The sequence below is a fragment of the Theropithecus gelada genome, chromosome 1 (genome assembly GCF_003255815.1).
Source record: "Theropithecus gelada isolate Dixy chromosome 1, Tgel_1.0, whole genome shotgun sequence".
In the NCBI taxonomy this organism is placed as follows: domain Eukaryota; kingdom Metazoa; phylum Chordata; class Mammalia; order Primates; family Cercopithecidae; genus Theropithecus; species Theropithecus gelada.
In genome coordinates, this window is record NC_037668.1 from 16,652,519 (window position 1) to 16,680,000 (window position 27,482).

General features: G+C 47.6%; 1 protein-coding gene across 6 annotated transcripts in view; it reads right to left on the bottom strand.

Annotated features, from left to right (window-relative positions):
* Positions 1-27,482, bottom strand: part of PI4KB (phosphatidylinositol 4-kinase beta) — a 36,675-nt gene that overhangs the window by 4,272 nt on the left and 4,921 nt on the right. For 3 of the 6 annotated variants that reach the window (XM_025383134.1, XM_025383143.1, XM_025383124.1), the window contains 7 exons: positions 18,997-19,933; positions 10,995-11,222; positions 9,643-9,870; positions 7,051-7,160; positions 6,071-6,175; positions 5,693-5,816; positions 2,667-2,932 (listed from right to left, as the gene is read on the bottom strand). In XM_025383134.1, the coding sequence (XP_025238919.1) occupies positions 2,667-2,932; positions 5,693-5,816; positions 6,071-6,175; positions 7,051-7,160; positions 9,643-9,870; positions 10,995-11,222; positions 18,997-19,905 (1,970 nt within the window). In that variant the 5' untranslated portion in view covers positions 19,906-19,933. Of the gene's footprint in view, positions 1-2,666; positions 2,933-5,692; positions 5,817-6,070; positions 6,176-7,050; positions 7,161-9,642; positions 9,871-10,994; positions 11,223-13,638; positions 13,684-18,996; positions 19,934-27,482 lie in introns of all 6 variants that reach the window. The other 3 variants (XM_025383109.1, XM_025383115.1, XM_025383151.1) reach the window with 2 other exon arrangements.

A 27,482-nucleotide genomic window follows, 5' to 3' on the forward strand; every position in this document is an offset into this window, starting at 1 on the left:
GCTGGGCGTGGTGGCGCATGCCTGTAATCCCAGCTAATCAGGAGGCTGAGGTGGGAGAATCACCTGAACCCTGGGAGGCTGAGGTTGCAGTGAGCCGAGATCACACCACTGCACTCCAGCCTGGACAACAGAGAAAGACTCCGTCTCACCAAAAAAAAAAAAAAAAACAACTTACATTCTCCTATAGTTCTCAAATGCAGAGCCTGGGTCCATTTGTAGGGCTGGCAGGGTGGAATGAGCACAGGGTCTAATAGCTACCTGACTGTTTCCTTCATGAGGAAACAAGTGTCTGACAGGGTTTTCATCTGGTTTAAATATAAGAATGTCAGGCCATGGTAGAACTTAATAGATGCTAGATTTCCTTTTTTTTGAGACGGAGTCTCACTCTGTCGCCCAGGCTGGAGTGCAGTGGTGCGATCTTGGCTCACTGCAACCTCCACCTCCTGGATTCAGGTGATTCTCCTGCCTCAGCCTCCCGAGTAGCTGGGAATACAGGCGCCTGCCACCACACCCAGCTAATTTTTTATTTTTAGTAGAGATGGGGTTTCATGGTGTTGGTCATGCTGACCTCCTGACCTCAGTTGATTTGCCCACCTCAGCCTCCCAAAGTGCTGGGATTACAGGCGTGAGCCACTGCGCCCAGCCTAAGACTAATTTTTATTTTTATTTTTTGAGATAGAGTCTTGGTGTCACCCAGACTGTTGTGCAGTGGTGCAATCTTGTCTCACTGCAACCTCCACCTCCTGGGTTCCAGCAATTGTCCTGCTTCAGCCTCCCGAGTGGCTGGGATTACAGGCATGCGCCACCATGCCTGGCGAGTGTTTGGTATTTTTAGTAGAGATGGGGTTTTGCCATGTTGGTCAGGCTGGTCTTGAACTACTGACCTCAAGTGACTCACCTGCCTCAGGCTCCCAAAGTGTTGGGATTACAGGTGTGAGCCATTGCGTACAGACTAGATGCTAGATTTCTAATAAGCTGCTCTGTTAGCTAGCTAGTTATTTTGGTATTTTTAGACAGGGTCTCGCTCTGTTGCCCTTAACCTCCTGCTCAAGTGATCCTCCCACCTCAGCCTCTGAAGCAGCTGGGACCACAGCTGTATCCCACCATGCTCGGCTAATTTTTGTTTATTTTTTTGTAAAGACAGGATCTCATTAGGTTGCCTAGGCTGGTCTTGAATTCCTGGGCTCAAGCGATCCTCCTGCCTCGGCCTTGTTAGCTAGATCTTCTTTTTTTTTTGAGACTCGCCCTGTTGCCCGGACTGAAGTACTGTGGCATGATCTTGGTTCACTGCAATCTCTGCCTCCTGGGTTCAAGCAATTCTCCTGCCTCACCTCCCAAGTAGCTGGGATTACAGGTGTGTATCACCAAGCCCAGTTTATTTATATATATACATTTCTTTTTTTTTTTGAGTTTGAGTTTCACCCTTGTCGCCTAGCCTGGAATACAATGGCGCCACCTTGGCTCGTTGCAACCTCTGCCTCCCGGGTTCAAGCGATTTTCCTGCCTCAGCCTCCCAAGTAGCCAGGATTACAGGCGCCTGCCACCATGCCCAGCTGATTTTTTTTTTTTTTGTATTTTTAGTAGAGACAGGGTTTCACCATGTTGGCCAGGCTGGTCTTGAACTCCTGACCTCACGTGATCCGCCCACCTCAGCCTCCTAAAGTGCTGGGATTATAGGCATGAGCCACCACACCTAGCCATTGTTAGCTAGATCTTAATGGGCCACCATGTTACTGGAAACCCCAGCAGCACCGGCCACTGCATTTCCGCCTTCCCAGGACAGCTGCCCTATGCCGAGGCAGAGACGGAACTTGTAGGGGCATTCAGGGCAGAGACCCTGGATCACTGTTGGGAGAAACTCTTAGAAGGCAGGGCCTAGATGGTGTAATTATCTTTGTACATTATCTGCCTCACCTACATGTGTAGTTAGGTTTCATCAAGGTCATGTGATATTGAAAAAAAAATGACAGCTCTGGGCAAAACAACAGATACTTAAAAGCTGTGGAAATCATATGCTGGAATAAGAAGTGAGGAGAGTTCATGGCTGAGAGTTTCCACTTGATCTCCATCATGTTTCTCCTTTTTGCTCTCAGTCACGAACCACTACCCTTAGTGCCAGGCCCTATTATCGCTCGCTTTGTTGCTAAACGCCCAATTACATCCGCCTTCACCCACCGTGCCACAGGGCATTTACTCAACACAGACTGAATCATGTCATTCCTCTGCCTGCAAAATAAAACACCTAAGCTTCACAATGAAGGCCTTTCTTCAACTGGCCTCAATTTACCTGCCTGATGGTACCACCTCCTATTCCACTGCCATGCAGTGCAGTCTGTGCTTTAATCACAATTCAATTATTTCTTCTAGCTGGGATGTACCTTCTCTGCAGCTTCCTCTGTCATCATTCTCCCTTGTTCTTGAAGACCCTGCTCACTCAAACCCTTAGTCCTCCCATAAATCCTTCATTTCTTTGCCCTTTTACCCTAGTTCTTATTAGTCTGCCTCCTGACTTAATGTCATGTGAACACATCTGTCACTGCTTAAAAATATTGTTTCATTTTTCACATCTTTGCCATGGAGGGCAGTAATAAGTAATTGAGAACTACACACGAAGGGATGGAGAGAACCTTGGAGAAATGTTAGGATGAGCAGCAGAAGTCACCTACCTGTCCTTGACTTGCAGCAGGTAGCAGACCAAGCAGTACCCAGCACAACTTTGCACAAAATTTCGCTGGGCACTGAGGAATGCCTCAGTGGTGTAACTGCCATGCTCCTGTAGAAAGTAATCGAGCAAGGAGAGCTGTGACTGTTTCTTCACCTGATGGATGGACACAGCGTTGACCACTGGTTCAATCATGCCACTATCAGCCGAAATCACAAGAATCTTGTATGGCTTGATCCAAAGGGGCACTCGCTCCTGTTCCCAAATGGACTGTGAGGAGACATGAAGGATACAGGACTCTTACCTTTCTCCAAACTAGAGAAGGAGGCTAAAACTCCTCCCTTTCTCTAACCTCTTTCCTTGCTGGCACTGGATTCTAAGCCATCAAGTGAGTAAGACTCACTTAACCCAGTGAGAACCAGGGAGTTTTGAAAGGAAGTCTAGGGCCTGACAAAGTCAGGAAACTACACTTAGGTATGTGGGAAAAGGTATCACATAAGTAGAAAGTCCAAGAGAAGCAGGGAGAACAGGGAACTTCACTATCCCCTCTCAAGCAGGGAGAATGGGAGCTGTAAGTTCAAATAATAATAAAAAAGAGGCCAGGTGCAGTGGCTTATGCTTGTAATCCCAGCACTCTGGGAGACCAAGGAGGGTGGATCACCTGAGGTCAGGAGTTCAAGACCAGCCTGGCTAACCTCAGTAGAGAATGAAACCTTATCTCTACTAAAAATACAGAAATTAGCCAGGCGTGGTGGTGCATGCCTGTAATCCCAGCTACTCAGGAGAATCACTTGAACCCAGGAGGTGGAGGTTGCAGTGAGCCAAGATTGCACCACTACACTCCAGCCTGGGCGACAAAGCGAGACTCTCTCCAAGAAGACAAAAAAAAAAAAAAAAAAAAAAAAAAAGAAAAAAAGAAAGGATTTAGGTCCAGAGAAGACTTCTCTGGAAAATGAAAATATTTATATGGTATAAAGAACAGTATTAAACAAATTAAGTGGCTTACAGGTGACTATAGCCCAGGGGGATCAGAAGATCAATATTTCAGCACACTATAACCCACCTGCTACAGACCATCTGGGAAGTTTTTATGTTGTTTGTTTTTTAAAGGGGGAGGACCAAATTATTATTATTTAAAAATTTGGGCTGGGCACAGTGGCTCACGCCTGTAATCCCAGCACTTTGGGAGGCCGAGGCAGGTGGATCACAAGGTCAGCAGATCAAGACCATCCTGGCTAACACAGTGAAACCCCGTCTCTACTAAAAATACAAAAAATTAGCTGGGCGTGGTGGTGGGTGCCTGTAGTCCCAGCTACTCGGGAGGCTGAGGCAGGAGAATGGCGTGAAGCCGGGAGGTGGAGCTTGCAGTGAACCGAGATCACACCACTGCACTCCAGCCTGGGCGACAGAGCGAGACTCTGTCTCAAAAAAAAAAATAAAAAAATTTGATTACAACCAATTGTGTTGGCATTAAAATTAGAGGCATTAAGTTTGAATAATGGATATATGCCAAAAACCAGAAATTGAATTTGGCAAAAACAGGAAAGGAAGTCTTCCAGTAATTTCAGTTTAGAAATCAATTTACAGAAATGAACCCCATGTTTACAATGATTGTACCACAGATTTAAACTTCAGTAGTGCATTAGTAAACTGTTCACATTTAGATCTTCAGCTTGAGATTTGACAGCTATTTCTTGAAAAAATCTCAGTGTCTTGTATAAATAAATTGGTCTTCCATGTACCTTAGCACACACTTAACACTAGGAGAAGGTGGGTCACTAAACTTTGCCTTAGCAAAATTTTGGTTTTGGCTCACTTCAGTTAGAGATGCTGGTTTCTTCAGCCAGGCGTGGTGGCTCACACCTGTAATCCCAGCACTTTGGGAGGCTGAGGTGGGTGGATCACCTGAGGTTGGGAGTTCGAGACCAGCCTGGCTCACATGGAGAAACCCTATGTCTACTAAAAAATACAAAATTAGCCGGGTGTGGTGGTGCATGCCTATAATCCCAGCTACTTGGGAAAGCTGAGGCAGAAGAATCGCTTGAACCTGGGAGGCAGAGGTTGCGGTGAGCCGAGATCGCGCCATTGTACTCCAGCCTGGACAAGAGCAAAACTCCATCTCAAAAAGAAAAGAAATGCTGATTTCTTCAAATGCATATTTTTCTTAGAGACAGGGTTTTACTATGTTGATCAGGCTGGAGTGCAGTGGCTATTCAGTCTCGATCCTTTTACTGATCAGCACAGGAGTCCTGACCTGCTCCATTTCCGACCTGGGCCAGTTCACCCCTCCCTTAGGCAACCTGGTGGTCCCCTGTTCCCAGGAGGTCACCATATTGATGACGAACTTAGCATGGACACCCAACTGGCATAGCGGACTATAGCCCAGAACTCCTGGGCTCAAGACATCCTCCCGCCTCAGCCTCCTGACTAGCTGAGACTACAGGCCCATGCCAGGGTGCCAGCCCATTTTGGAAGTTTTGATCTAAAAGGCAAACCTAGCACTCTAAAGTTCTGACTTGGAACAGGGCAGGTGCAAGTCACAAAAGGGCCAAAAGAGGCCGCTGTGGAGTTGTTCCTATGGCTATTCTTCCCAGGGGAAAGTTGCCTAGCTTTTCTTTACTCTGCTTTTGTTTTAGACCTGGGCAGGAAGGTGGTCCCCAGCAGAATAATCTGTGTAGTTACCTCAGGTTGGCTGGAGTTGGGCTGAGTTCCCCTCCTCTCTCTTTTTTTTTTTTTTTTTGACAGAGTCTTGCTCTGTCGCCCAGGCTAGACTGCAGTGGCGCGATCTTGGCTCACTGCAACCTCCGCCTCCTGGGTTCAAGGGATTCTCCTGCCTCAGCCTCCTGAGTAGCTGGGATTACAGGCGCCCGTCACTGTGCCCAGCTAATTTTTGTATTTTTAGTAGAGACAGAGTTTCACCATCTTGGCCAGGCTGATCTTGAGCTCCTGACCTCGTGATCCAACTGCCTCGGCCTCCCAAAGTGCTGGGATTACAGCCACTGTGCCTGGCCTCTCCTTCTCTTCTCTTACCTGCAGTTGCTTCAACACCTGAAAGGCCAGAAGCTCTTGCCGAAGGTCATCCCCACACTTGACAATGACTGACAGGAGCCGCCAATTGGGGAGATGGCCATAGGGGGAGCCCTCTCTGATCCGCCTGTGAGGAGAGAAGTAAAGGGTGTCAAAGGTTGATGCCACGGTGAGGACAAGAGACATAGCTTCCACAAAAAATTCCAAGCAAATGCCCCATAGGGCAAGGACCCAGACAGCCTGCGAGTCTGACAGATTTTTTTGGAGGCTGCGAGTCTGACGGATTTTTTTGGAGGCTGATGGACAATAAAGTTGGTACAGTGAGCCCCTGCAACTGCCTCTGAGCTTTAAGAGGTGTTCAGAGACCCACACCCAACTCACCGTACTTTCTCCTGCCAGGGCTCTTTGAGAGCAACTGCAGAAGGATCTTCTGGGTCTCGTTTGAAGGCTGTCGGGGTATGAGCCAGCTGTTCCGAAAGGCGCCGGCTGTGAGGAAGAAAATACATCATTTGCTTGGAGGAGCTACCCACAAGCCCCATGCCGTCTATACTGACATTTCCTGCACTGTCTCCTGGATTCTGGGCACACGAAGATAGGAACCCAGGCTGAACGGGACTCATGGAAGAAAACATAACCAGTGACACCTTTTTGCTAACTTAGTGATTGTAGTCATGTTAAAATTAAGATTACCAGGCACTCCATATTCCTCTACCAAGACTGATTCAGAATGGGTGTCTCTAGAATCTGCATTTTTTTTTTTGGACAGAGTTTTGCTCTGTCTCCCAGGCTGGAGTGCAGTGGCATGATCTCGGCTCACTGCAAGCTCCGCCTCCCAGGTTCACATCATTCTCCTGCCTTAGCCTCCCGAGTAGCTGGGACTACAGGCGCCCACCACCACACCCAGCTAATTTTTTTTGTGTATTTTTTTAGTAGAGACGGGGTTGCACTGTGTTAGCCAGGAGTCTCGATCTCCTGACCTTGTGATCCACCCACTGCGGCCTCCCAAAGTGCTGATATTACAGGTGTGAGCCACCGCACCTGGCCTAGAATCTGCATTTTCAACAAGGCCTCCTTCCTCCCTCTGGATTCTGACAAACAGTCGCTTTGAGACCCCACTTTGAGACACACTGCTCGAACTCCTTCCTGGGGTGCTTTTTTTTTTTTTTTTTTGAGATGGAGTCTCGCTCTGTTGCCCGGGCTGGAGTGCAGTGGTGCGATCACGGCTCACTGCCAGCTCCGCCTCCTGGGTTCAGGTCATTCTCCTGCCTCAGCCTCTCGAGTAGCTGGGACTACAGGCGTCCGCCACCACGCCCGGCTAATTTTTTTGTATTTTTAATAGAGGCAATATGATCTGGCCATACCGGATGTCCCCTGCTGCAATGAACACAGGCTCCTTGCTCTCCTGGCTAGTGATGCTGTCCACAGAGAACTGGGAGATGTTGTCACAGCTGTTGGTGTGCACTTCGGGGAGCTGGAGATAGCAGGGGAGTGCTGGTCAGAAGTGCTAAGTATAGGTCTCCTGTCTTTCCCCTCCTGCTTGCTTGCTATCACTGCAGCATGCTCATCCCTCCCTTTCAAACTCTGCTTACACACCATGTTGATTACTTGGACCCCAGGCTGCCCAGAGCAGCATTTCTCAACATGTGAACTACCTGCATCAGAATTACCCGGGATGCAGACTCCCAGGCCCCACCATCAATCTGAATTAGAATTACTGGGAATGGGATCTGAAAGTCTGAATTTTTAACAAGTTCTCCAGAAGACTTCCAATGCACTGAAGTTTGCAAACCACTGCCAGGACCATCACAGGAGCTCAAAATTTCAGCCTCACTGAGAACCCCCCAAGGCTAGGGATGTGTTCTCCCCTAGGGTCCAAAGCAGACCCTCTGCAGACTAGCTTCTGACAGTTTCTTCAATCTAAGTCATTCAATCTTATCTTCTCATATCTCTCTAACTACAGAATATTCTACCAGACCCCAAGGCCCATGTCAAGTCTCTTCTCTCCCTTATACCAGAGCATTTCTTCTCAATTCCATTTGTCACCTAGTACACACTGCTTTGTTGTATATCTAAATTTTTTTTTTCTTAAATGTCTAATGTCTCCAATTGGACTGTAAACTCAAAGACAGAGATTCTGTCTTTTGGCAGAGTGAAACCTGGCTGTGTGGTTTTTTTTGGTTTTTTTGAGACAGGTCTCGCTCTGTCGCCCAGGCTGGAGTATAGTGGCCAGATCTCAGCTCACTGCAAGCTCCGCCTCCCGGGTTCACGCCATTCTCCTGCCTCAGCCTCCCGAGTAGCTGGGACTATAGGTGCCTGTCACCTCGCCCGGCTAGTTTTTTGTTTTTTTTTTTTTTTTTTTTAGTAGAGACGGGGTTTCACCATGTTAGCCAGGATGGTCTTGAACTCCTGATCTCAGGTGATCCGCCCACCTTAGCCTCCCAAAGTGCTGGAATCACAGGTGTGAGCCACCACACCTGACCCTGGCTGTGTTTTTGGTTTGTTTTGTTTTAAGACAGGGTCTCACTCTGTCGGCCAGGTTGGAGGGCAATGCTGTGATCTCGGCTCCCTGCAGCCTCCGCTTCCCAGATTCAAGTGATTCTTGTGCTTCAGCCTCCCAAGTAGCTGGGATTACAGGTATGCTCCACCACACCCGGCCTTTTTTTTTTTTGAGATGGAGTTTTGCTTGTCACCCAGGCTGAAGTGCAGTAGCGTGATCTTGGTTCACTGCAACCTCTGCCTTCTGGGTTCAAGCAATTCTACTGCCTCAGCCTCCCGATTAGCTGGGATTACAGGCACATGCCACCACGCCTGGCTAACTTTTGTATTTTTAGTGGAGACGGGGTTTCACCATGTTGGCCACACTGGTCTCGAACTCCTGACCTCAGGTGATCCACTCGTCTCGTCCTCCCAAAGTGCTGGGATTACAGGCGTGCGCCACTATACCCAGCATAATTTTTCTATTTTTAGTAGAGATGGAGTTTCACTTTGTTGGCCAGGCTGGTCTTGAAATCCTGACCTCAAGCGATCCACCCACCTCGGCCTCCCAAAGTGTTGTGATTACAGGTGTTAGCCACCACGCCTGGCCAGCTGTGTTAATAGCTCTACGTAAAATTCTGCTCTGGCTCTTCATGCCCCAGAATAAAGTCCAAGTTTCTTTCCCCAGCTTATAGGGTCCTTCCTGTAGCCTGGTCCATGCCCACGTGTCCAGTCTTATTCTTCACCACTTCTTACCCCACACCTGCACATCACAGCCAGACAAAATTTCTTTCAGTTCCTATAATGGCCCAAGCTCCCTCTTGTCTTCTGGCCTTTGCACGCAGTGTTCCCTCTGTCCAGCAGTCTTTGTCCAGCTAATTCCTACCCATGCTTCCAGCCTTAGCTGAGAGATTACTTCTTCCAGGAAATCTCTTGTGATGCCTGCCCTAAGTCTGGTGCTCCTATAATGTCCTATCCTTTCCACCATGACCTGGCTCTCACCACACAACTACTTGCTTACTGGCCTTGTTCTCTTTCCAGTTAGGTCATAAACCCCTTGTAGGCAGGGGCCAAGTACTGTTCACTAGCACACAGCACTCAGGTCCGGCACATAGAAAGCCCTCAATAAATATTTCTTGAATGAATTAATGTATGATTTCTCATCCTCAGTTATTCTATGACAATTTTATACAAGTGTTCAATAAATATTTTCATTAAATTTCCCTCACTCCCCTTGGCCTAGAAGTTCCTCTTTACATTTAAATCTGAATTCTTTCACCAGGAAAACGAGCTCCACCTGAATCTATTCCAGACTAGAGTTGTTCAGAGCTTTCTCCCTCTTACCTCTCACTACCTACACCACTCATTTGGGTACTTGCCTTACCCTGCCTTGGGATATGCTGCCTTGTTTCCAATATAGTGACAGCTCCTGGAGAAAGCTCCTGTGCCCCAGCGTTACCTCCTTGAAGCTTCCTCACCTCCACTTGCAGCTCGCCTATGTCATCCACCGACCAGGCCTCATCATCGTTGTCATAGTTAGGCACAGTGCTGAAGCTGCCAGCTCGCTGCTCATGGGTAATACCACATTCGGGCAAGTTCTCTACGGACCTCGTACTCCGAATTCGGTTCTCAGGGATTCGGGCAGGGACACTGGTGGTGTCAAAGTTTTCACATTCAAGGACTTCCACATAAATCAGGTAGGGAGCCTGGGGGAAGAGTGAGAACAGTATTTGCAACTTACTTCCACCATTCACCCCCAAATCTCAACTCCGTTAGCAAGGTTCTTCCTGCTGTCCTTTCTCCTAGCTCCAGCCTTCATTCAGTAGTCCCCTGAAACTATGAACAACTGAGCTCCAAAATGTACAGATGATGCATTTGGGCCAAACCACTCTAGACTATCAATTACAGCCTGTAAGGGAGGCCTAGATGCCTCTGTGGGCTTGTCCTGAAGACAGGGCCCAGGGAGCTACAGCGGACAAAAAGACTGGGACAAAGCTGGGTACTGTCCCAAGGAGCATCCCAAACTTCAATATTTCCTTTGAAAGAAAAATATGGGCCAGGCGCGGTGGCTCATGCCCGTAATCCCAGCACTTTGGGAAGACGAGGAGGGTGGATCATGAGGTCAGGAGTTCAAGACTAGCCTCGCCAAGATGGTGAAACCCCGTCTCTACTAAAACTACAAAAAGTAGCCAGGCGCGGTGGCAGGTGCCTGTAATCCCAGCTACTCAGGAGGCTGAGGCAGGAGAATCACTTGAACCTAGGCGACAGAGGTTGCAGTAAGCCAAGATTGTGCCATTGCACTCCAGCCTCAGTGACAGAGTAAGACTCCGTCTCAAACAAAAAAGAAGAAGAATCTGAACCATGAATATTCCCGTCAGCATACACATTCAGCTAATTCTCTCCAGTGTGAGTTGGGCATCCTTCTCTCCTTCTGTCTGCTCACTCTGCTCAGAAAAGGTCTTAGAAACAAAATATTTCTCTATGCTTATGGTTGCTATATCTGGAAAGCTCAAGAGTTATAGAAGGGCTGGAGAAGAGCTACCAAAATGACCATAAGGTGTGGTAAAGAGCAATTCTCCTAAGATACAGCAAGAAGGAAGCTAAAAAGATTAGGTTTCTTTGGTCCAGAAAAACAAAGCCCAAAAAAGGATACAGGAGGGCTCTCAAAATCACAATCGCACTGAGACAGTCATGGTCGACATATGCATCATGAACTATGAAGGGAGACTAGGATGTTGGTGGGGGCATCACTGGTCATACACACAAACCCTGAACAACCATGGGTGAAGAGTCACATCCAGGGTAGGGGTTTGGGCCAGAACCCATCTACCTTGTCCTTGGAGTTGAGGACAACAGCCTGTGTGTGGGGTACACGGACCACGTGGTGGTCAAAGCCAGCAGTGGGCAGCCAGACTCGGGCAGGGAGCTTATGGTTGAGCAGGGAGAGCTCTGAGATCAGCCTCTGTGTTTTCTGCTCTTTGGTGGGGAGTGTGGCCAGCCGCTTGCCGATCGCCATCAGGGACTTGATGAATTCTCTCTCAGGAGCCAGTCGAACAGGCTACAGGGGTTTGGGGTAAGACAAAAGATGGTGAAGAAACCATATAATACAATGGCCCACCCACTCAGTCACTCCTGGCCATGCAGGCCGGAGACCCCAGTATCTGGAGAACTTCAAGAAAGGAACTGCTTTTTAGTCTCAGTAGGCGCTTCCACCCACCCTTCACAGCTTGAATTGAGAATAGCCAGCACATTCCTTCCCTACAGGCTATCCTTGAGGGTAAGGGAGGCCGTGAGTCCAGGTAACTAGGATGCACCCCTCTTCTCTTGAACTTGGGTTCCTTAAGGACTGTACCAAGGCTTCAGAGTGAGCAGGGGACAACATCTGGATGGGTTAGCCAGGGGCACAGAAAGAAGAGCTGCTTACACCTGAATTGTTTCACCCTTCTCAAGAACAGGGTTGTCCCTCTCTCCATCTGGATCCCTGGGCTAGATCTCTGCCGAGGGGCTCTGCCAAGTCCCGCAAGGCTAGAGAAGGGAGCCCCATATCAGTATTTCCACTTTCAAAGAGGGAAGATGCTCGTCATTCAAATTACTTGTTGATTTCCATGGTATCCCCCTGTCCGTCCCACAATCTCTTACAAGGCGTCAATGCACATGCAGGGGATGGAAAGAGCAGACTTTACATTAATCAAGGAGAAAGAAAAAGCAGATGGAAGGAGGTAGGTGGATGGAGAAAGCAACAGCTCCTTTTAGCCCTTGATGATGGCCCTGAAGGCCTGTCTCTTTTAGTGACTCCTCTTTGGGTCTTCTTCCCCTACCTCTCAGTGACTAGGTTCCCCATATGAATTCCCTGCTGTGAGTTTGGCTCCTTGTGCTGGGCAATTCAGTCATCCTCAGAACGAGCAAGGTTGGTCTGGGAAGTAAGGTGCAGGTGGGGAAAAAGAGGGACTCAGCTAGACATGAAGAAGGGCTCTCTTCCCAGTCTAAGCCCTTCTACCGTAAGGGGCATTTTATCAAGATAGCCACCCAACTCCCTATCCCATCTCCCCTCAGCTGGATAAGAACAATCTCTCCTCCTCTTGTAGAAACAGCATTTGACTCACCAAGCCTTTCTCTCCCTTTCCATGTGTCTTGCTTAGTTTCTGGATTGAGAATTTCCATCCTTGCTCCCTCACACTCTAAAAGAGCTTCTTTTGAAAACTGGGGAGTATCAGATCTACCTCTCCACATGCAACAGTGCCAGGATTCAAAGGAAAAGCTCATCGTGGCCTTTGCCTCTTGGGAGATGGCTCAGAGTGCCACATAGGGAATGAAAGAGGATGTCTGAATCCTTCAGGAATGCTTTAGGTGACATTGTTGAAAAGAGAAAAAGAAAAGGAAAACAATGGAATTGGGTTTCTAAGGTCCCTGAAAATATCCTGGGCGTTTAATAGAGAAAGAAAATAAGAGGAAATTTGAAGACTCACTTCTTCCTTCATCTGAATCCACTCAGATGGCAACTGATCTCTGTCCCAAGGACCCTCTACCCCAACCAATTCATAATCATCTCAGATTAGAAAAGGCAGAATTCCTTCCCATTCTCAAATCAGCATTTGGGTTAGGGGCCCCTAAGTTACGTGAGCATGTTGGAAATGTGACCCCAGGCCTCAAGAGAGAGGCTTTGCCACATGGGAGGAGATAGGAATCATGACTGAAAGGGGATTAGCACAGAACAGAGAAAACTGATTTGATAGACAAATCAAATAGAAAATATAAAAAAAATCATCCAAACTCCCAGAGGTCCTGCATTTCCTCTCACGTCTTTGCCCAGCAACAAGGTCCAAGACCCTGTGGGACCAAAGGGTCATGGGTTAGTCCAGAGGGAACAAGAAAGGAGAGGGGATTATGGAACATCCTGGGCAGTGAGCTGGAAAAAGGGAAGAACTCAGACCTGGAAAAAATGTGGTTGAAGTTAAAAAAGAAAACCAGTTGTGGGGAGGCAAAACTTTCCTTCAAGCCAAGTCCTATTTGTTTTTGGAGTCAGTTCACCAGCACAGGGCCTAACATTTAGAAGATTATTAATAAATAGTTGATAATCTCATGGCAGAAGCCATGGGGAAAGGGTTCTGGGTGGGAGAAACAGGATCCTGGGGGTTTCTGCTAGGCAGTTTTTGGCTCCAATCCAGGAGTGAATTCTACCTCTCTCCCAGCTGTTTGCTCCAGACACTCAGGAGCTGGGGGCTGAGCAGCACTATACTCCAGCTGTCTCTGAGAGAAGGATCAGCTGAGCTCATCTCAGCCTGGGCTCAGGATTTCCACCGCAAAGGTCAGGGAGACCAGATCTGGGAGGTCTGGGAGGGAGGAGCTGATCTCCCAGGAAGAAAAGGGGCATTTTAACTTCAGCCTTGGCCTGGGGGCTCAGAAGACCTGGGGACGGAGAGGAAATGCGGCCATTGGGGGAGCCTGCCACCCAGTCCCAGCCTGACCCCACTTACGGAACTGAATGAATTATCAATACTCTCGGTGCTGGAGGAGAGCTCCTGGGAAAGGGCCAGAGGGCAAAGGGAGAAGGAGGGGGTGGGAAGGGAGGGGAGAGAGACAAAGGTAAAGAATTTAGCTCCAACTTGGATCGTAACTGCTTCTCTAGTGAAGTTCTACCTTTCCGCTTTAATAAAAGAAAGTCAGCTCAGAAATGCTACTTGCCCAGATGCTTGACCACTTGTGGGAGATGCTGGAAGGGCAGCTCAGACTTTAAGGTCAGAAGGACTGAAGAGACAAAGCAGCCTCTGCTTTTCACCTTATTCCCTTCTATTCTCAACTGAGTGGATCTTCCTTCTAGGCCAAAGCTCTAAAACTGGGTCCCTAGGGCAGTAACTGCACTGCCAAGCTTCCCTGCTCTTTTTTTTTTACCCACTCAGATGCTCTCAACCAAATCCTTCTCCATGGGGACCACCACAGGACTGAACTTAATAAGCTGCATGGCTCCCATACTGGAAACCCCATGTTCCTCCAGCTTTTTGGAAACCTCAGGGAGGAAGAAAAGCTAAATTTTCAGTGGCAGGTATACCTCTTCTCTAATTGGCCGCATTATCACCCTGGGAAGCTGAATCCCAACCTTGAACCTGTGTGACAAAGAGCATGCTAGACCAATAAGCCCAAAATCTCTGGGCTGGATGCTGATGGGAGAGAAGGATAAATCAATCTCCTATCTACCAAAACTCCTTAGGCTTCCTATCAGGCTATCCACATGACAATCAATATATTACGATTTTTGATATAAGTTGGGGAGTTAGGTCCTAGCTATATCCATCTGGAAAGCTGACTAGCTGGATAGCAGCTGTCCTAGTTCCAGCCCAGAGGATTTATCTAAACATCGCCCCATTCCTGTGTCATACGTGTCTGTGTGAAAAACAGGGGAAAGAGATGGTGTCAAACTCTCACTCAGCAGCTCTGAGGAAACACTCATGCACAGGGTTCATCCTGGGTTCTGTCCAACATGGTCTACCAGGGCAGGGAACGGGGCAGCACATGTGCACAAATCTAGGTTGGGAGGACGTTGGTGTTGGGGTGTTAGACTTAAAAGACAAAGTCCTAAGAGCTCCCAGGGCAGGAGGGCAATGGTCAGTGAGTTTCTACTCTGAAATCTGCTGAGTAGATTCAAGCATCCACTTGAACTCAATTCCATGGTTTCAGTTCTATTCTAGCTGGAGGTCCTATACTCAGGTCCTTCCTTGAAGAATGTGGGGACTGGAGCACTTTGAGGGAGAAGCCACACTTGGAAACATGCCCCTAACGCAACAACTCTTCCATTTTGGGTAGAAGGTGGTGGCAGAATTAAGGCAGTGAGGATGTCAGAGTCTATTATGACTTAGTGGTTCTATTTCTACCTATGAGCTGGTTGAAGAAGGAACAGCAGGCAGGATATTGGCTCCCTGAGCAAAGCTCCAGCTGATTCTCACAGACAGGTCCTGTCTGACTCATTAACAGCCCTGGGGGAAGGGAGGTATATCATGACCTGCTCCTCTCTTCCTACTCCCTGGGCTTGAGTCACTCATACTGAGTCAGCTCCAGGGAGTAAAGATGAAGCAAGAAGCTGATATCACACTACATCAAGCTAGAAGGCCTACTGGGGCTTCCAGTGTGACATGTGGCAGATTTCTCTGTACAAAGGTTGCAGTTCTGAAAAGACAAAGCTAATCTACTAACAGTGTCATTATGTGGGGGAGGGTGTGGTACCTAAATCACTCTCTCCTCTTAGCTCCCCCATTCTATACCAAAATATTTGCCATTTGGTTACAAATGGGAGGACAAACTGCCTGAGCAGAGTTCCCCAACTAGGCTGACAAAATGGCTTTGAAGGGGCAGGCTTTGAGGAGCAATGGCGGAAAATGTGAAAAATCAGCGCAAAGCCTTCTGACTGTGGGAGACAGTGTAAAGGATTCCTCATAGTAAGAAAGAGAACGCTGTGAGAGCTGAGCAGAGAACAGCTCTGCAGGGAGACCATGGGCGGAAGAGAACTGTACATGCTGACCCTGAGCCTCTTCTTTGAGGCCCGACCTCACCCTTGGGAGCTCCTCTACCACTGGTGGGAGCATAGTATTAAACTCAGAACCTAAAAGGAAAGCAAGAGACTGGAAGCAGAGTGTTAGGGTCTACCTAGAGATTCTCCTAAAGTATCTCTACTCAGGCGTTAATTATGTGCCTCATTTTAGTAAGCTGTATACTTCCTGCTTATGGCAGAAAACAATTTTTTCAAGAGAGTCACAAACTAAACAGTTTCCTAGATACTGAGGTTTTCATTATTACTTTATACATTCCTAGAGGGGAGGATAACATTTTATCCCCCATCCTCCACAGCCTCTAGCACATGGCTTTGCACACTGTACAAGGTCAATAACTACATGTTGAGTGAATGAATGTTACATGAAAGGGAAGAAGGATGAGTAAACGGAAAACCAATTCCTTTGGTATTTAGGGGACAAAGGCCTTGACAGACATATCCTCAAAATGCCAAAGGGGCTGGGTCTAGTCACTTATGCCTGTAATCCCAGTGACTTGGGAGGCTGAGGCGAGAGGATCACTTAAAGCCAGGAGTTTGAGACTAGCTTGGGCAACACAGCAAGACCTCATCTTTACAAAAAAAATTTTTTTAATTAGCCAGATGTAGTGGTACACAGCTGTAGCCCCAGATACTTGGGAGGTTAAAGTGGGAGGACTGTTTGAGCCCAGGAGTTAAAGGCTACAGTGAGTTATGACTGTGCCATTGCACACCAGCCTGGGCAACAGAGCAAGACCCTGTTGCAACAAAAAGGGCGGACAGACAGATGGACGGGTGGGCAAAAGGAAGGACGGACAGACGGAAGGAAGGAAAAGGGTTGGGAGAGACCCCTGTGCTGAAGACTCTAATGCTTAGAAACCTAGTGATATTCATGTTTCTCTCTGTCTCTTTCTTGCTCTCCCATTTTCTGAGGAGCCACAGTGAATTCAGGTGTTTCATTCTGTCAGTATCAGATAACGCTGGAGTGCCTGGGAACATAGTATCTCCTTCCTTTCCTGCATCTAGTGACCCAAGATAAGGAGTCAGGTTGGAAAGAATGGCAGCTACAGAACCCACCCTAAATGATGTAAGTATCCACCTAATACCTGCCTCTCAGTGCCATCCATAATCCTATCCTGGAGTGGGAGTTAGATGCAAGGAAAGAGGGACCAAGGATTAGCAGAGTAAGAAAAGTCCTGAGGCCTCAGCTTTTCTGGTCCTAAGACGAGCGCTACAAAATGGATACAGAGAAAAGCCAAGCCTGACAAGAGGCACCAAGGAATTCACTTCCAGCTGCTCACCCTCTGCTACAGGTTTGACCCCAAGATGGGACAGCTATCCAACCCTTCATGTTCCACCAGAATCTGGATGACTCTTCTTGTTCTGCAGCAACTTCCCTTCATGACCCAGGGCTCTGCTGCCAAGCTCAACCAGAAATGAAAATGGTCCATTCTAGCTCTGACAACAGTTTTGGCTTTGCCTGTGCATGGATGTGGAAGCTTAGATGGCCATAGACTGGGCCGTTCTTCCCCACATGGCTTCTGACAGCTGGGGACCTCGGGAAGTACATATCGAGAAATAACCAAGGCAGTTCAGCTGAATGATTATGAGCACCAGCTAGAGATTTGAGTCCTGGTCTGACATTCACTAGTTGAGGGACCTTGGGCAAAACATCTAATCTTTCTAAGCCTCAGCTTCCTCGTTGGTAAAATAATACCTGTCTCTCAGCATGGTTGTGAGGATTAAATGTAAAGTACTTGGCAAGATGCCTGGCACATAAGTGCTGAATAAATGTTAGTACTTTTAACTTTACCATTATTAAATTATCCTAACAAAATTCCAAATTTCCAGAGAGCAGGCTCTATAGTTTCCCTCCCTCTTCCTTTTCTCTAGTCTCTCTGACTTCCCTCTATTTGAAAGAAGTCCCATTGTATCAAAAACGTGGGTGGGTTATATGTCCCACAGAGGCAGATGCCAGGACCATAGCTATATGCATTTTTCAAAAAGTGCAAATTCCTACTTTTTTTCTCCCTTCTTGTCTAGGCTGGGCTGGAAGCCAGGATGGGAGCCTGGCCAATGGTGAGTCAGAGAGGAGGACTGGAGCACCATTGTCTGGCTGGGACACCAGGTCACTGACACTTGGTAGTTCACTGGGCAGCTTTCTCTGCTATCCGTCCAGATGTGGAGTGAAAAGTGGGTATAACCTATTCATGTGGCCATCTCTTCCCTGCTCTGTATCCTAAATTTTACCTCCAACTGCTGTTGTAGCTTCCTCTTTTTCCCAGCCTCCAGGTCCTTGACTAGGCACTAGATTTACTTTATACTAAGAGTGCTTTCTCTTCCCTTTGTGCTTCTCCCAAATGGTATGGGAAAGATACCAGCAAGGCACTCTTTCCCACAAGGAAAGGCAGGCAATAAAGGCATTCTCCAGATACCTCAGTGATAGAGAATGAACCTTACACTTACGTCAACAAAAGGTAGGATCTTCAGGGGGTAGTGAAAAGGGATTAGATTGTGAGTAGGAGTGGCCAGGAGAATGAAGCTGATATTTTATCTAACATCTCCCCTACCCCAGCACACACAAAGACAATAGCACCCTTTCCTTTCCCACAGATGCTTCTCTGAGAGGCTCTGGTAGCTATCTCAAGTCTCAGGTCAGGGTGTGGAGGGCTTCTGCCACAGTTCTCATTAACACAGTAGGTGTTAATGGAATGGCAGTTTGTTTGTTTATTCATTCGAGACGGAGTCTCACTCTGTCGCTCAGGCTGGAGTGCAGTGGCGCGATCTCTGCTCATTACAACCTCTGCCTCCTGGGTTCAAGGGATTATCCTGTCTCAGTCTCCCAAGTAGCTGGGATTACAGGCACCCGCCACCATGCCTGGATAATTTTTGTATTTTTAGTAGAGGCGGGATTTTGCCATGTTGGCCAGGCTGGTCTCAAACTCCTGACCTTGTGATCTGCCTGCCTCAGCCTCCCAAAGTGCTGGGATTACAGGCGTGAGCCACCGCGCCTGGCCAGTGCAGTTTACTAAAAATGATTTGGGGCACCATCAGGAGCATCAGCCTTGCCATTACCTATATGACCTGAGGCAACTCACTTTTCTCTCTCTGGGTCTGAGTTCTTCCTTTGTAAACTAAGGCAGTCAAAATACATGAATTCTAAGGTCTTTCCATTTTAACATTCCATGCTTTTATCAGTGAAATGAAACAGAGGGAGGACAGAAAGAACAGCATAACCCTGTGTGTATATAGAAGGCATCCTGTCTCCATGAAGCCCTCTGCCACCTTTTGTCTCTGGCCCTCCCCAGAATTTTACCTCATCCTCATTCTCCACTTTAGGGTTGCTGGCTGTTCGTTTCAAGTTGCTGCTGAGACTTATGCTGGCAGTGGCATCTGACTTAGAGCGCTGGTGAGTCCTTTTGGAGGGAGACAGCCCTGTGTCAGGGGCCGGGCTCAAGGAGGGCAGCTCCCTCTTCCTGTGAGCTGGCTTTAGCTCATCTGAAAGGATCAGCTTCCGTAGCTTGGTCCCACGGGAGTGTCGCTGAGTGGAAATGTGCATGTCTGAAGAGTAGGCCCCAAGCAACAGGGCACACTGGAGGGAAAAGTTAATGCTCTGGCGGCAACGGTGGACTATGTAGGGCTTAATGGCATCACCCACGTCCTCATCCATGTGGATGTACATGTTAAGCAACTGGGGTAGATAGAAGTCCACGTCCTCATTGCGAAAGCAGAAGAGCCGGTTGCCGATGTAGGCTTGTACTCCAGGCTCCTTGGAGTTATACAGGTATGAAATGGCCATGGAGATGTCAAACAGTTTTGACTCAAACAGCCTCAGGAGCCAAGACTGTTTAGCTGAGTTGTTCTGCCGCCGTCTTCTTGCTCCTTTGGCTGTGCCTGAGGCCACTGTGGCCCCCATCTCATCTTCCTCCTCCCTGATCTGGGCAGGTGGATCATCTAGGCAACGGATCTCACTGTCCACACCATCCCCATTGACCAACTCCAGCGGGGTGCCTCTGCTAGAGACTGCCACGCCTCCACGCAAAAGCTTGACCTTCTCCAACACCTCCTGGCAGGCCTTCTGGGCCACCTCAGGATCAATCACTGATAATTCCCCGACCCCCTCCGTGATGACACTTAGCAGGGACCCCCCATTATTCCCTGGTGGGCCAGAAGTGGGCTCAGAAGTTGGCTTCAGGGGGGCAGGCTCCACTACTGTATCTCCCATGGCCACAGCCAGACTTCGAGCTTCCAAGCTACAGGAAGAGGGAGGGAGAAAAGAACAGAAAGGGAGATACATACACACACTGGTTAGTGGTACCATACTCAGGTCTTCCCTTTGCTATGACACCTTCCCAGGCACCTCCTCTTTTTGTCTTCCTGGACTCCTTCAAAATCAGATAAGAAGACATCTCCTAGGAAGCTTTCCTGACTACTTCCACTTCTGATTACATTACTCATCATTCCTCCTGTACTTAGTTACTCAGCTTAGCCTCTGTTCTTAGCTTATATATGTGAAATATTGTTTTGTATAGGTTGTATTTACATAGATTTACAAATTCTTTTTTTTTTTCTTGAGCCAAGGTCTTGCTCTGTTACCCAGGCTGGAGGGCAGTTGCACAATCTGGGCTCATTGCAACTTTGACCCCTGGGCTCAAGCAAGCCTCCCACCTCAGCCTCCCAAGTAGGTGCACACCACCATGCTTGGCTTATTTTTAAAATTTTTAATCTTATTGTTTTTGAGACAAGGTCTTGCTCTGCTGCCCAGGCTGGAGTGCAGTGGCACGATCAGAGCTCCCTGTAGCCTTGATTTTCTGGGCTCAAGCAATCCTCCCACCTCAGCTTCCCAAGTATCCAGGACTACATACATGTGCCACCATGCCTGCTTAATTTTTTAAATTTTTCTGTAGAGACAAGGTCTCACTATGTTGCCCAGGCTGGTCTTGAACTGAGCTCAAGCAATCCTCCCTCCTCAGCCTCCTAAAGTGTTGGAATTACAGGCACAAGCCACCATGCCTGGTGATTTACAGATTCTTTGGGTAGACTGAGAAGCAATTCAGGTGTTATTCCCTTGTTCCCTAACTCTTCAAATACTTTTCTATCCGCTTGCTCTTCCTGTCTCCCTTTAAATGCCTGCTATAACCTTTTTCTTTTCCTCTTTAGACTATATTTCATTACTCATATAACATTCTACACACAGGTCCTGTGCATCTCGAACCTTTATTTTTGTTTTAGAGACAAGTCTTGCTCTGTTGCCCAGGCTGGAGTGCAGTGGTGTGATCATAGCTCACTGTAACCTTGAACTCCTAGGCTCAAGGCATCCTCCTGCCTTAGCCTCCCGAGTAGCTAGGACTACAGGTGTGTGCCATCATGCTCAGCTAATTAAAAAAAAAATTTTTGTGTACAGATGGGGTCTTACTGTGTTGCCCAGGCTAGCTTTGAACTCCTGGCCTCAAACAATTCTCCCACCTCAGCCTCCCAAAGCACTAGGATTACAGGCGTGAAACACCATGCCCAGCCATCTTTATTTAATATTAAAATCTTGGCTGGGCGTGGTGGCTCACGCCTGTAATCCCAGCACTTTGGGAGGCTGAGGTGGGCAGATCACAAGGTCAAGAGATCGAGACCATCCTGGCCAACATGGTGAAACCCCGTCTCTACAAAAATACAAAAATTAGCCAGGTGTGGTGGTGGGTGCCTCTAATCCCAGCTACTCAGGAGGTTGAGGCCAGAGAATCACTTGAACCTAGGAGGTGGAGGCTGCAGTGAGCCGAGACTGCGCCATTGCACTCTAGCCTAGAGACAGAGTGAGACTCTGTCTCAAAAAAAAAAAAAAAAAAAATTAAAGTATTTATATATTTTTCTAGTTACAGGTATTTTTTACCTTCCCTTTTAAACTCAAAGCGCCCAGAAAATAAAGGCCAGCAAATATCATGCCAGGCTTCACTTAGAAGAAGGCAGCTCTAAAACAACTATCATCAACCCTGAAGAAGCTGTGCCATTTCTCTGGTTGTCTGACGTCATGACATCACACCCTCTTTCTCCAGTGCTGTGGCTGCTGACATATAATGGAAAGAGCTCTGGACTTGAAGGCAAATAGGCTGGGGTTCAAAATCCTCATTCAGCCTTTTAGAAATGTGCAACTTATGCAAGCCATGTATCCTCAACTGCAAATTGGGAAAAAACACTGCCTTCTCATTGTTGCTGTGTGGAACAAATACCATCACGTGTACGAATGAATCTAGCACAGTCTTTGGTACATAATAGTACTCAATAAATGCTAGTTGAGGCTGGGCGCAGTGGCTCATGCCTGTAATCCCAGTACACTGGGTGGCCGAGGTGGGTGGATCACTTTGAGGTCAGGAGTTCAAGATCGGCAAGACTCTGTCTCAAAAAAAAAAAAAAAAGACAAAAAGAAAAAGAAATGCTAGTTGAATCCTCATCACCTAAAAGATTACTAACCAGTGTGTGTGTAACATAGAACTTATATTGTTCTATGAGGGAAACAAAGAGTTCCAACTGTTTGAGAATCTTCCAAAAATACTTATGACATTATGACAGCTTTCTCTGCCCCAATACCACTCCCCCCACTGTCATACAAACATTCTAACAACTGGAGGGGCTGTGAAAAGGCAAAAAGAAATCAGGCTAGGACTTATAGATCTAGGCCTTCCAAAGAACAGGGAGGAACAGGAGTCACAAAACAAAGAACACCTCCTCTAGAGAAACTGTTGGAAGTTCAGTGAAGGAACACTGCTGACCAAAGACACTGCTCTGCAAGAGCAATCCTTCAGGGCCTCACCAAATCTGGAATCAGTGCAGAACAAGGGGAAATTTCATCAGATCAACCTGGCTCCAGAATCTGACTATAGCTAACAAAGGACTCAGAGGTCTCTTCACAAAAATGCTAATAGAGTGAGTCTAAGACACACTCAAGAGCATGAGCAAGAGGAAGAATTTTGTAGAGTTGGAATACAGGTAATTTCCAAATACTAGTGACATCACCTTCAACACTGGTGACGCTGGATGCAAATACTTTTGGGTAGGTAGAATAAGGAGGCCTAGAGATTCTTTAGTCCCTCTGGGAGGCCGTTTTCCACCGCCACCCTTCCAGTGTCTATTCTTGTACCTCTGAAATGTTAAGGTTACTTTTTTTTTGAGATGGAGTCTTGCTCTGCCGCCCAGGCTGGAGTGCAGTGGCGCAATCTTGACTCACTGCAAGCTCCGCCTTCTGGGTTCACGCCATTCTCCTGCCTCAGCCTCACAAGTAGCTGGGACTACAGACGCCCGCCACCACATCTGGCTAATTTTTTGTATTTTTAGTAGAGGCGGGGTTTCACCATGTTAGCCAGGATGGTCTTGATCTCCTGACCTCGTGATTCGCCCGCATCAGCCTCCCAAAGTGCTGGGATTACAGGCATGAGACACCGCACCCGTCCCAAGGTTACTTTTCACTGCCCATTATCATATAGTCCAGCTTCCTGCCTCCCAGCAGTCACCACTAAAGTTTTGCAGAAAGACGGATGGGGAACTCTTCTGTTCTCAGAGAACACCAAAAAAGGCTATTTCTGTTTCTTTCTGCCAACTCTGCCAAGCAAGTTCATTCCTGAATTTAATATCCCTGATGCAGCTTGAGCTTGGTATTGGTAAGAAGGTGGCAACTCTTTCACTATGCTCTCTCCCAAAATTAGGTAGTGCCCTCTGAGCAGTAGACCCAGCATGGCTGCCCATGTGGATATGTCTCTACTCGCAACTGTGAGTTGCACAGGAATAATAAGAAGGAAGCTTTAATCATTCCCTGCCACGCCTTCATAGGGCACTCTCATCAGAGGGTCACTGATTCAACTGGGACCACTACTTTTTAGGTCTGCTTAGAAACTCATGTGATAGCCTCAATCATCTTAAACAATCAACTTCTTTTTCTCAGTCTCTATGGTTGGTACATCCTTTCCTCTCCCTCTATTCCACAGACTTTTAAGTCACTGAAAGCTCCTGGAAGTCCACTTTTCAAAACTTTCAGGGGAAATACAGTTCAGACATTCTCCCACATATAGTGTCTCAGACCTCACTAGAAAATTTAGCAGATGCCTGCCTCAATTAACTACGATTGGGATTATTACCAGCACCAGGAAGGCAAATAAGGATACTATCACCTCTTTTATCTCACAGACAAAAGAAAAACTCCCAGGGCTCAGCTAAGAATCACATCACAGTATTCAGAGGATTTTGCTACGGAACAGACTCTCCCTCCCGGCAGCTTTCACTCCTCAGGGAGCCGGACAATGTTGAGAGCTGCAGGAAAAACAGACTCCTCTCCTACATAAGCAGCTCTGCCACTAGAAACCACCCAACTGGAGCTGGGCCTCTTCCCTGGCCTCTCAGGAACCCAGGCACTGCCTGCATCTGAAGCAAGTCATATAGAGAAGAAGGTGTTGAAGGGAATAGGGTTAAATTGCTTTAGTTATTTACTATTTTATTACTATTATTTTTATTTTACTTTATTTTTTTTTTTTGAGACAGAGTCTCGCTCTGTTGCCCTGGCTGGAGTGGAGTGCAGTGGCACAATGTCAGCTCACTGCAACCTCCACCTCCTGCGTTCAAGCGATTCTCCTGCCTCAGCCTCCCAAGTAGCTGGGATTACAGGCACCCACCACCATGCCCGGCTAATTTTTGTATTTTTTGTAGAGACAGGGTTTCACCACGTTGGCCAAGCTAGTCTCAAACTCCTGACCTCAAGTGATCCGCCTGCCTCGGCCTCCCAAAGTGCTAGGATTACAGATGTGAGTCACCGTGCCTGGCCTTATGTTTTATTTTTTTTGAGACAGGGTTTCACTCTGCTGCCCAGGCTGGAGTGCAGTGGCGTGATCTCAGCTCACTGCAACCTCCACCTCCCAGGCTCAAGCAATTCTCATGCCTTAGCTTGAGTAGCTGGGATTACAGGCATGCACCACCATGCCTAGCTAATTTTTGTATTTTTAGTAGAGATGGGGTTTCACCATGTTGGCCAGGCTGGTCTTGAACTCCTGGCCTCAGACTGCCAAAGTACCCGTCTCAGCCTCCCAAAGTGTTGGGATTACAGGCGTGAGCCACTGTTCCTGGCCTATTTTTTTTTTCTTTTTTTTTGAGACAGGGTCTGGCTCTGTTGCCCAGGGTGTGGTGCAGCGGTGAGATCATAGCTCACTGCAGTCTCCACTTCGTGGGCTCAAGTGATCCTTCCACCTCAGCCTCCCGAGTAGCTGGGACTACAGGCACGCACCACCACACCCAGCTAATTTTTATATTTTTTTGGTAGAGACGAGGTCTCGCCATGTTGGCCATGCTGGTCTCAAACTCCTGGGCTCAAAGTGATCTTCCCGGCTCAGCCTCCCAAAGTGCTAGGATTATAGACATGAGCTACCACACCCAGCCTGCTTTAGCAATTTAAATAATAAAAGATGGCCAGCGCAGTGACTCACGCCTGTAATCCCAGCACTTTGGGAGGCCAAGGCGGGCGGATCACCTGAGGTCGGGAGTTCCAGACCAGCCTGACCAACATGGAGAAACCTCCTGTCTACTAAAAATAAAAAATTAGCTGGGCTTGGTGGTGCATGCCTGTAATCCCAGCTATTCGGGAGGCTGAGACAGGAGAATCCCTTGAACCCGGGAGGCGAAGGTTGCAGTGAGCTGAGATCGCGCCATTGCACTCCAGCCTGAACAACAAGAGCGAAACTGTCTCAAATAATAATAATAATAGTAGTAATAACAATAAATAGGCTAGGCACGGGTAATCCCAGCACTTTGGAAGGCCGAGGTGGGTGGATCACAAGGTCAAGAAATCGAGACCATCTTGGTCAATATAGTGAAACCCCATCTCTACTAAAAAGACAAAAATTAGCTGGACGTGGTGGCGCACGCCTGTAGTCCCAGCTACTCAGGAGGCTGAGGCAGGAGAATCGCTTGAACTCGGGAGGCGGAGGTTGCAGGGAGTCCAATCGTGCCACTGTGTGCTCTCCACCCTGGCGACAGAGCAAGATTCCATCTCAAAAAAAAAAAATGGGAAAGGGATTCTCCAAAACCAAGATCCAGATATGGTTCTCAACATCAGTTCATTCATTTTCCTCAATTTTTTTAATTAAAAAAATTGTTTTATAGACACAGGGTCTCGCTCTGTTGCTCAGGCTGGTCCTGAACTCCTTGCCTCAAGCAGTCGACCTCCCAAAGTGCTGGGATTACAGGTGTGAGCCACCATGCCCAACCTGGTTCATTTATTTTTGAATGCCAAGAAAATATGCCTCTGTGGGCATATTTTTACATTACAGACGTGGTAGCTCTCGCCTGTAATCCCAGCACTTTGGGAGGCCAAGATGGGCAGATCACGAGGTCAGGAGATCAAGACCATCCTGGCTAACACGGTGAAACCCTGTCTCTACTAAAAATATAAAAAATTAGCCGGGCTGGTGGTGGGCGCCTGTAGTCCCAGCTACTCGGGAGGCTGAGACAGGAGAACGGTGTGAATCCGGGAGGTGGAGCTTGCAGTGAGCCGAGACTGCGCCACTGCACTCCAGCCTGGGCAACAGAGTGAGACTCTCTCAAAAAGAAAAAAAAAAAATGCCTTTGAGGGTAACTGTTATAAAGGAAGTGAAAGGACTAGAAAGCAAAAGAAAAAGTGAAGGAAAAAGTCCTGTATTCAACAGCCTTCCCCTTCTAAGTCAGAGGAATAAGAAAAAGTGACAGAAGACAATCTAAATTTTTAATATTAAATGACTCCTATGGCCTTCAAGGGAGTTCAGACAACTGAGGCTCTACGCTTCACACTGGGAACCTAAATTCTCCTTCCAGTTAGACTGGAAGGGAAATGGAAGAGGCCGCCCTTGTTCCACAGCCTAACAGCTGGCCCCTAGGAAAAGGGGGTGGAAGATGGGAAGTGTTGACAACTGACTGAGTTCCACAGCTCCCAACTGGGCAAAGCAGGGAATTCTGGTCTGAGTGACAAGGAATTGTTACAGGTCAGGCAGAGCAGCAGCTGGAGAAAACAGAGAAGATATACACTTATATTGGTTAACCTAGCTCCCCATTTCCTATCACCTCGAAAGATTCTAGGCAAACAACTTTCTACTCGCCTCCACTGAAGGACTTATTGGATCAGTCTCTGCTAGGACAGAATGGTAAAGAGCCCCAAATCAATCCCCTCATCCAGTTAATCACCACTCTCTTTTGCAAATCTTTTTCCATGGACTAGATAAATATGGATTGGTTTGAGCCAATTCTGATATTTTTATGTTTTTATATTTTCTTTTTTTTTCTTTTTTTTTTTTTTGAGACGGAGTCTGGCTCTGTCGCCCGAGCTGGAGTGCAGTGGCCAGATCTCAGCTCACTGCAAGCTCCACCTCCCGGGTTTAGGCCATTCTCCTGCCTCAGCCTCCCGAGTAGCTGGGACTACAGGCGCCGCCACCTCGCCCGGCTAGTTTTTTGTATTTTTAGTAGAGACAGGGTTTCACCGTGTTAGCCAGGATGGTCTCGATCTCCTGACCTCGTGATCCGCCCATCTCCGCCTCCCAAAGTGCTGGGATTACAGGCTTGAGCCACCGCGCCCGGCGCAACCTATATTTTCATATAATGCCTTTAAGAGATCATCTGATATAGTGCCCTGCTTCCAAGCAGGCAGGCAGGCTCAATTTTCCTCCTTTTAAAGCATCCTTTATTTCCCCACCCCTTGCTTTTTTTTTTTTCCTTTTTCTTTTTTAAGAGACAGGCTCTTACTCTGTTGCCCAGGTTGGAGTGCAGTGGTGGAATCATGGCTCGCTATATGATTTCTGGTTGGGGATG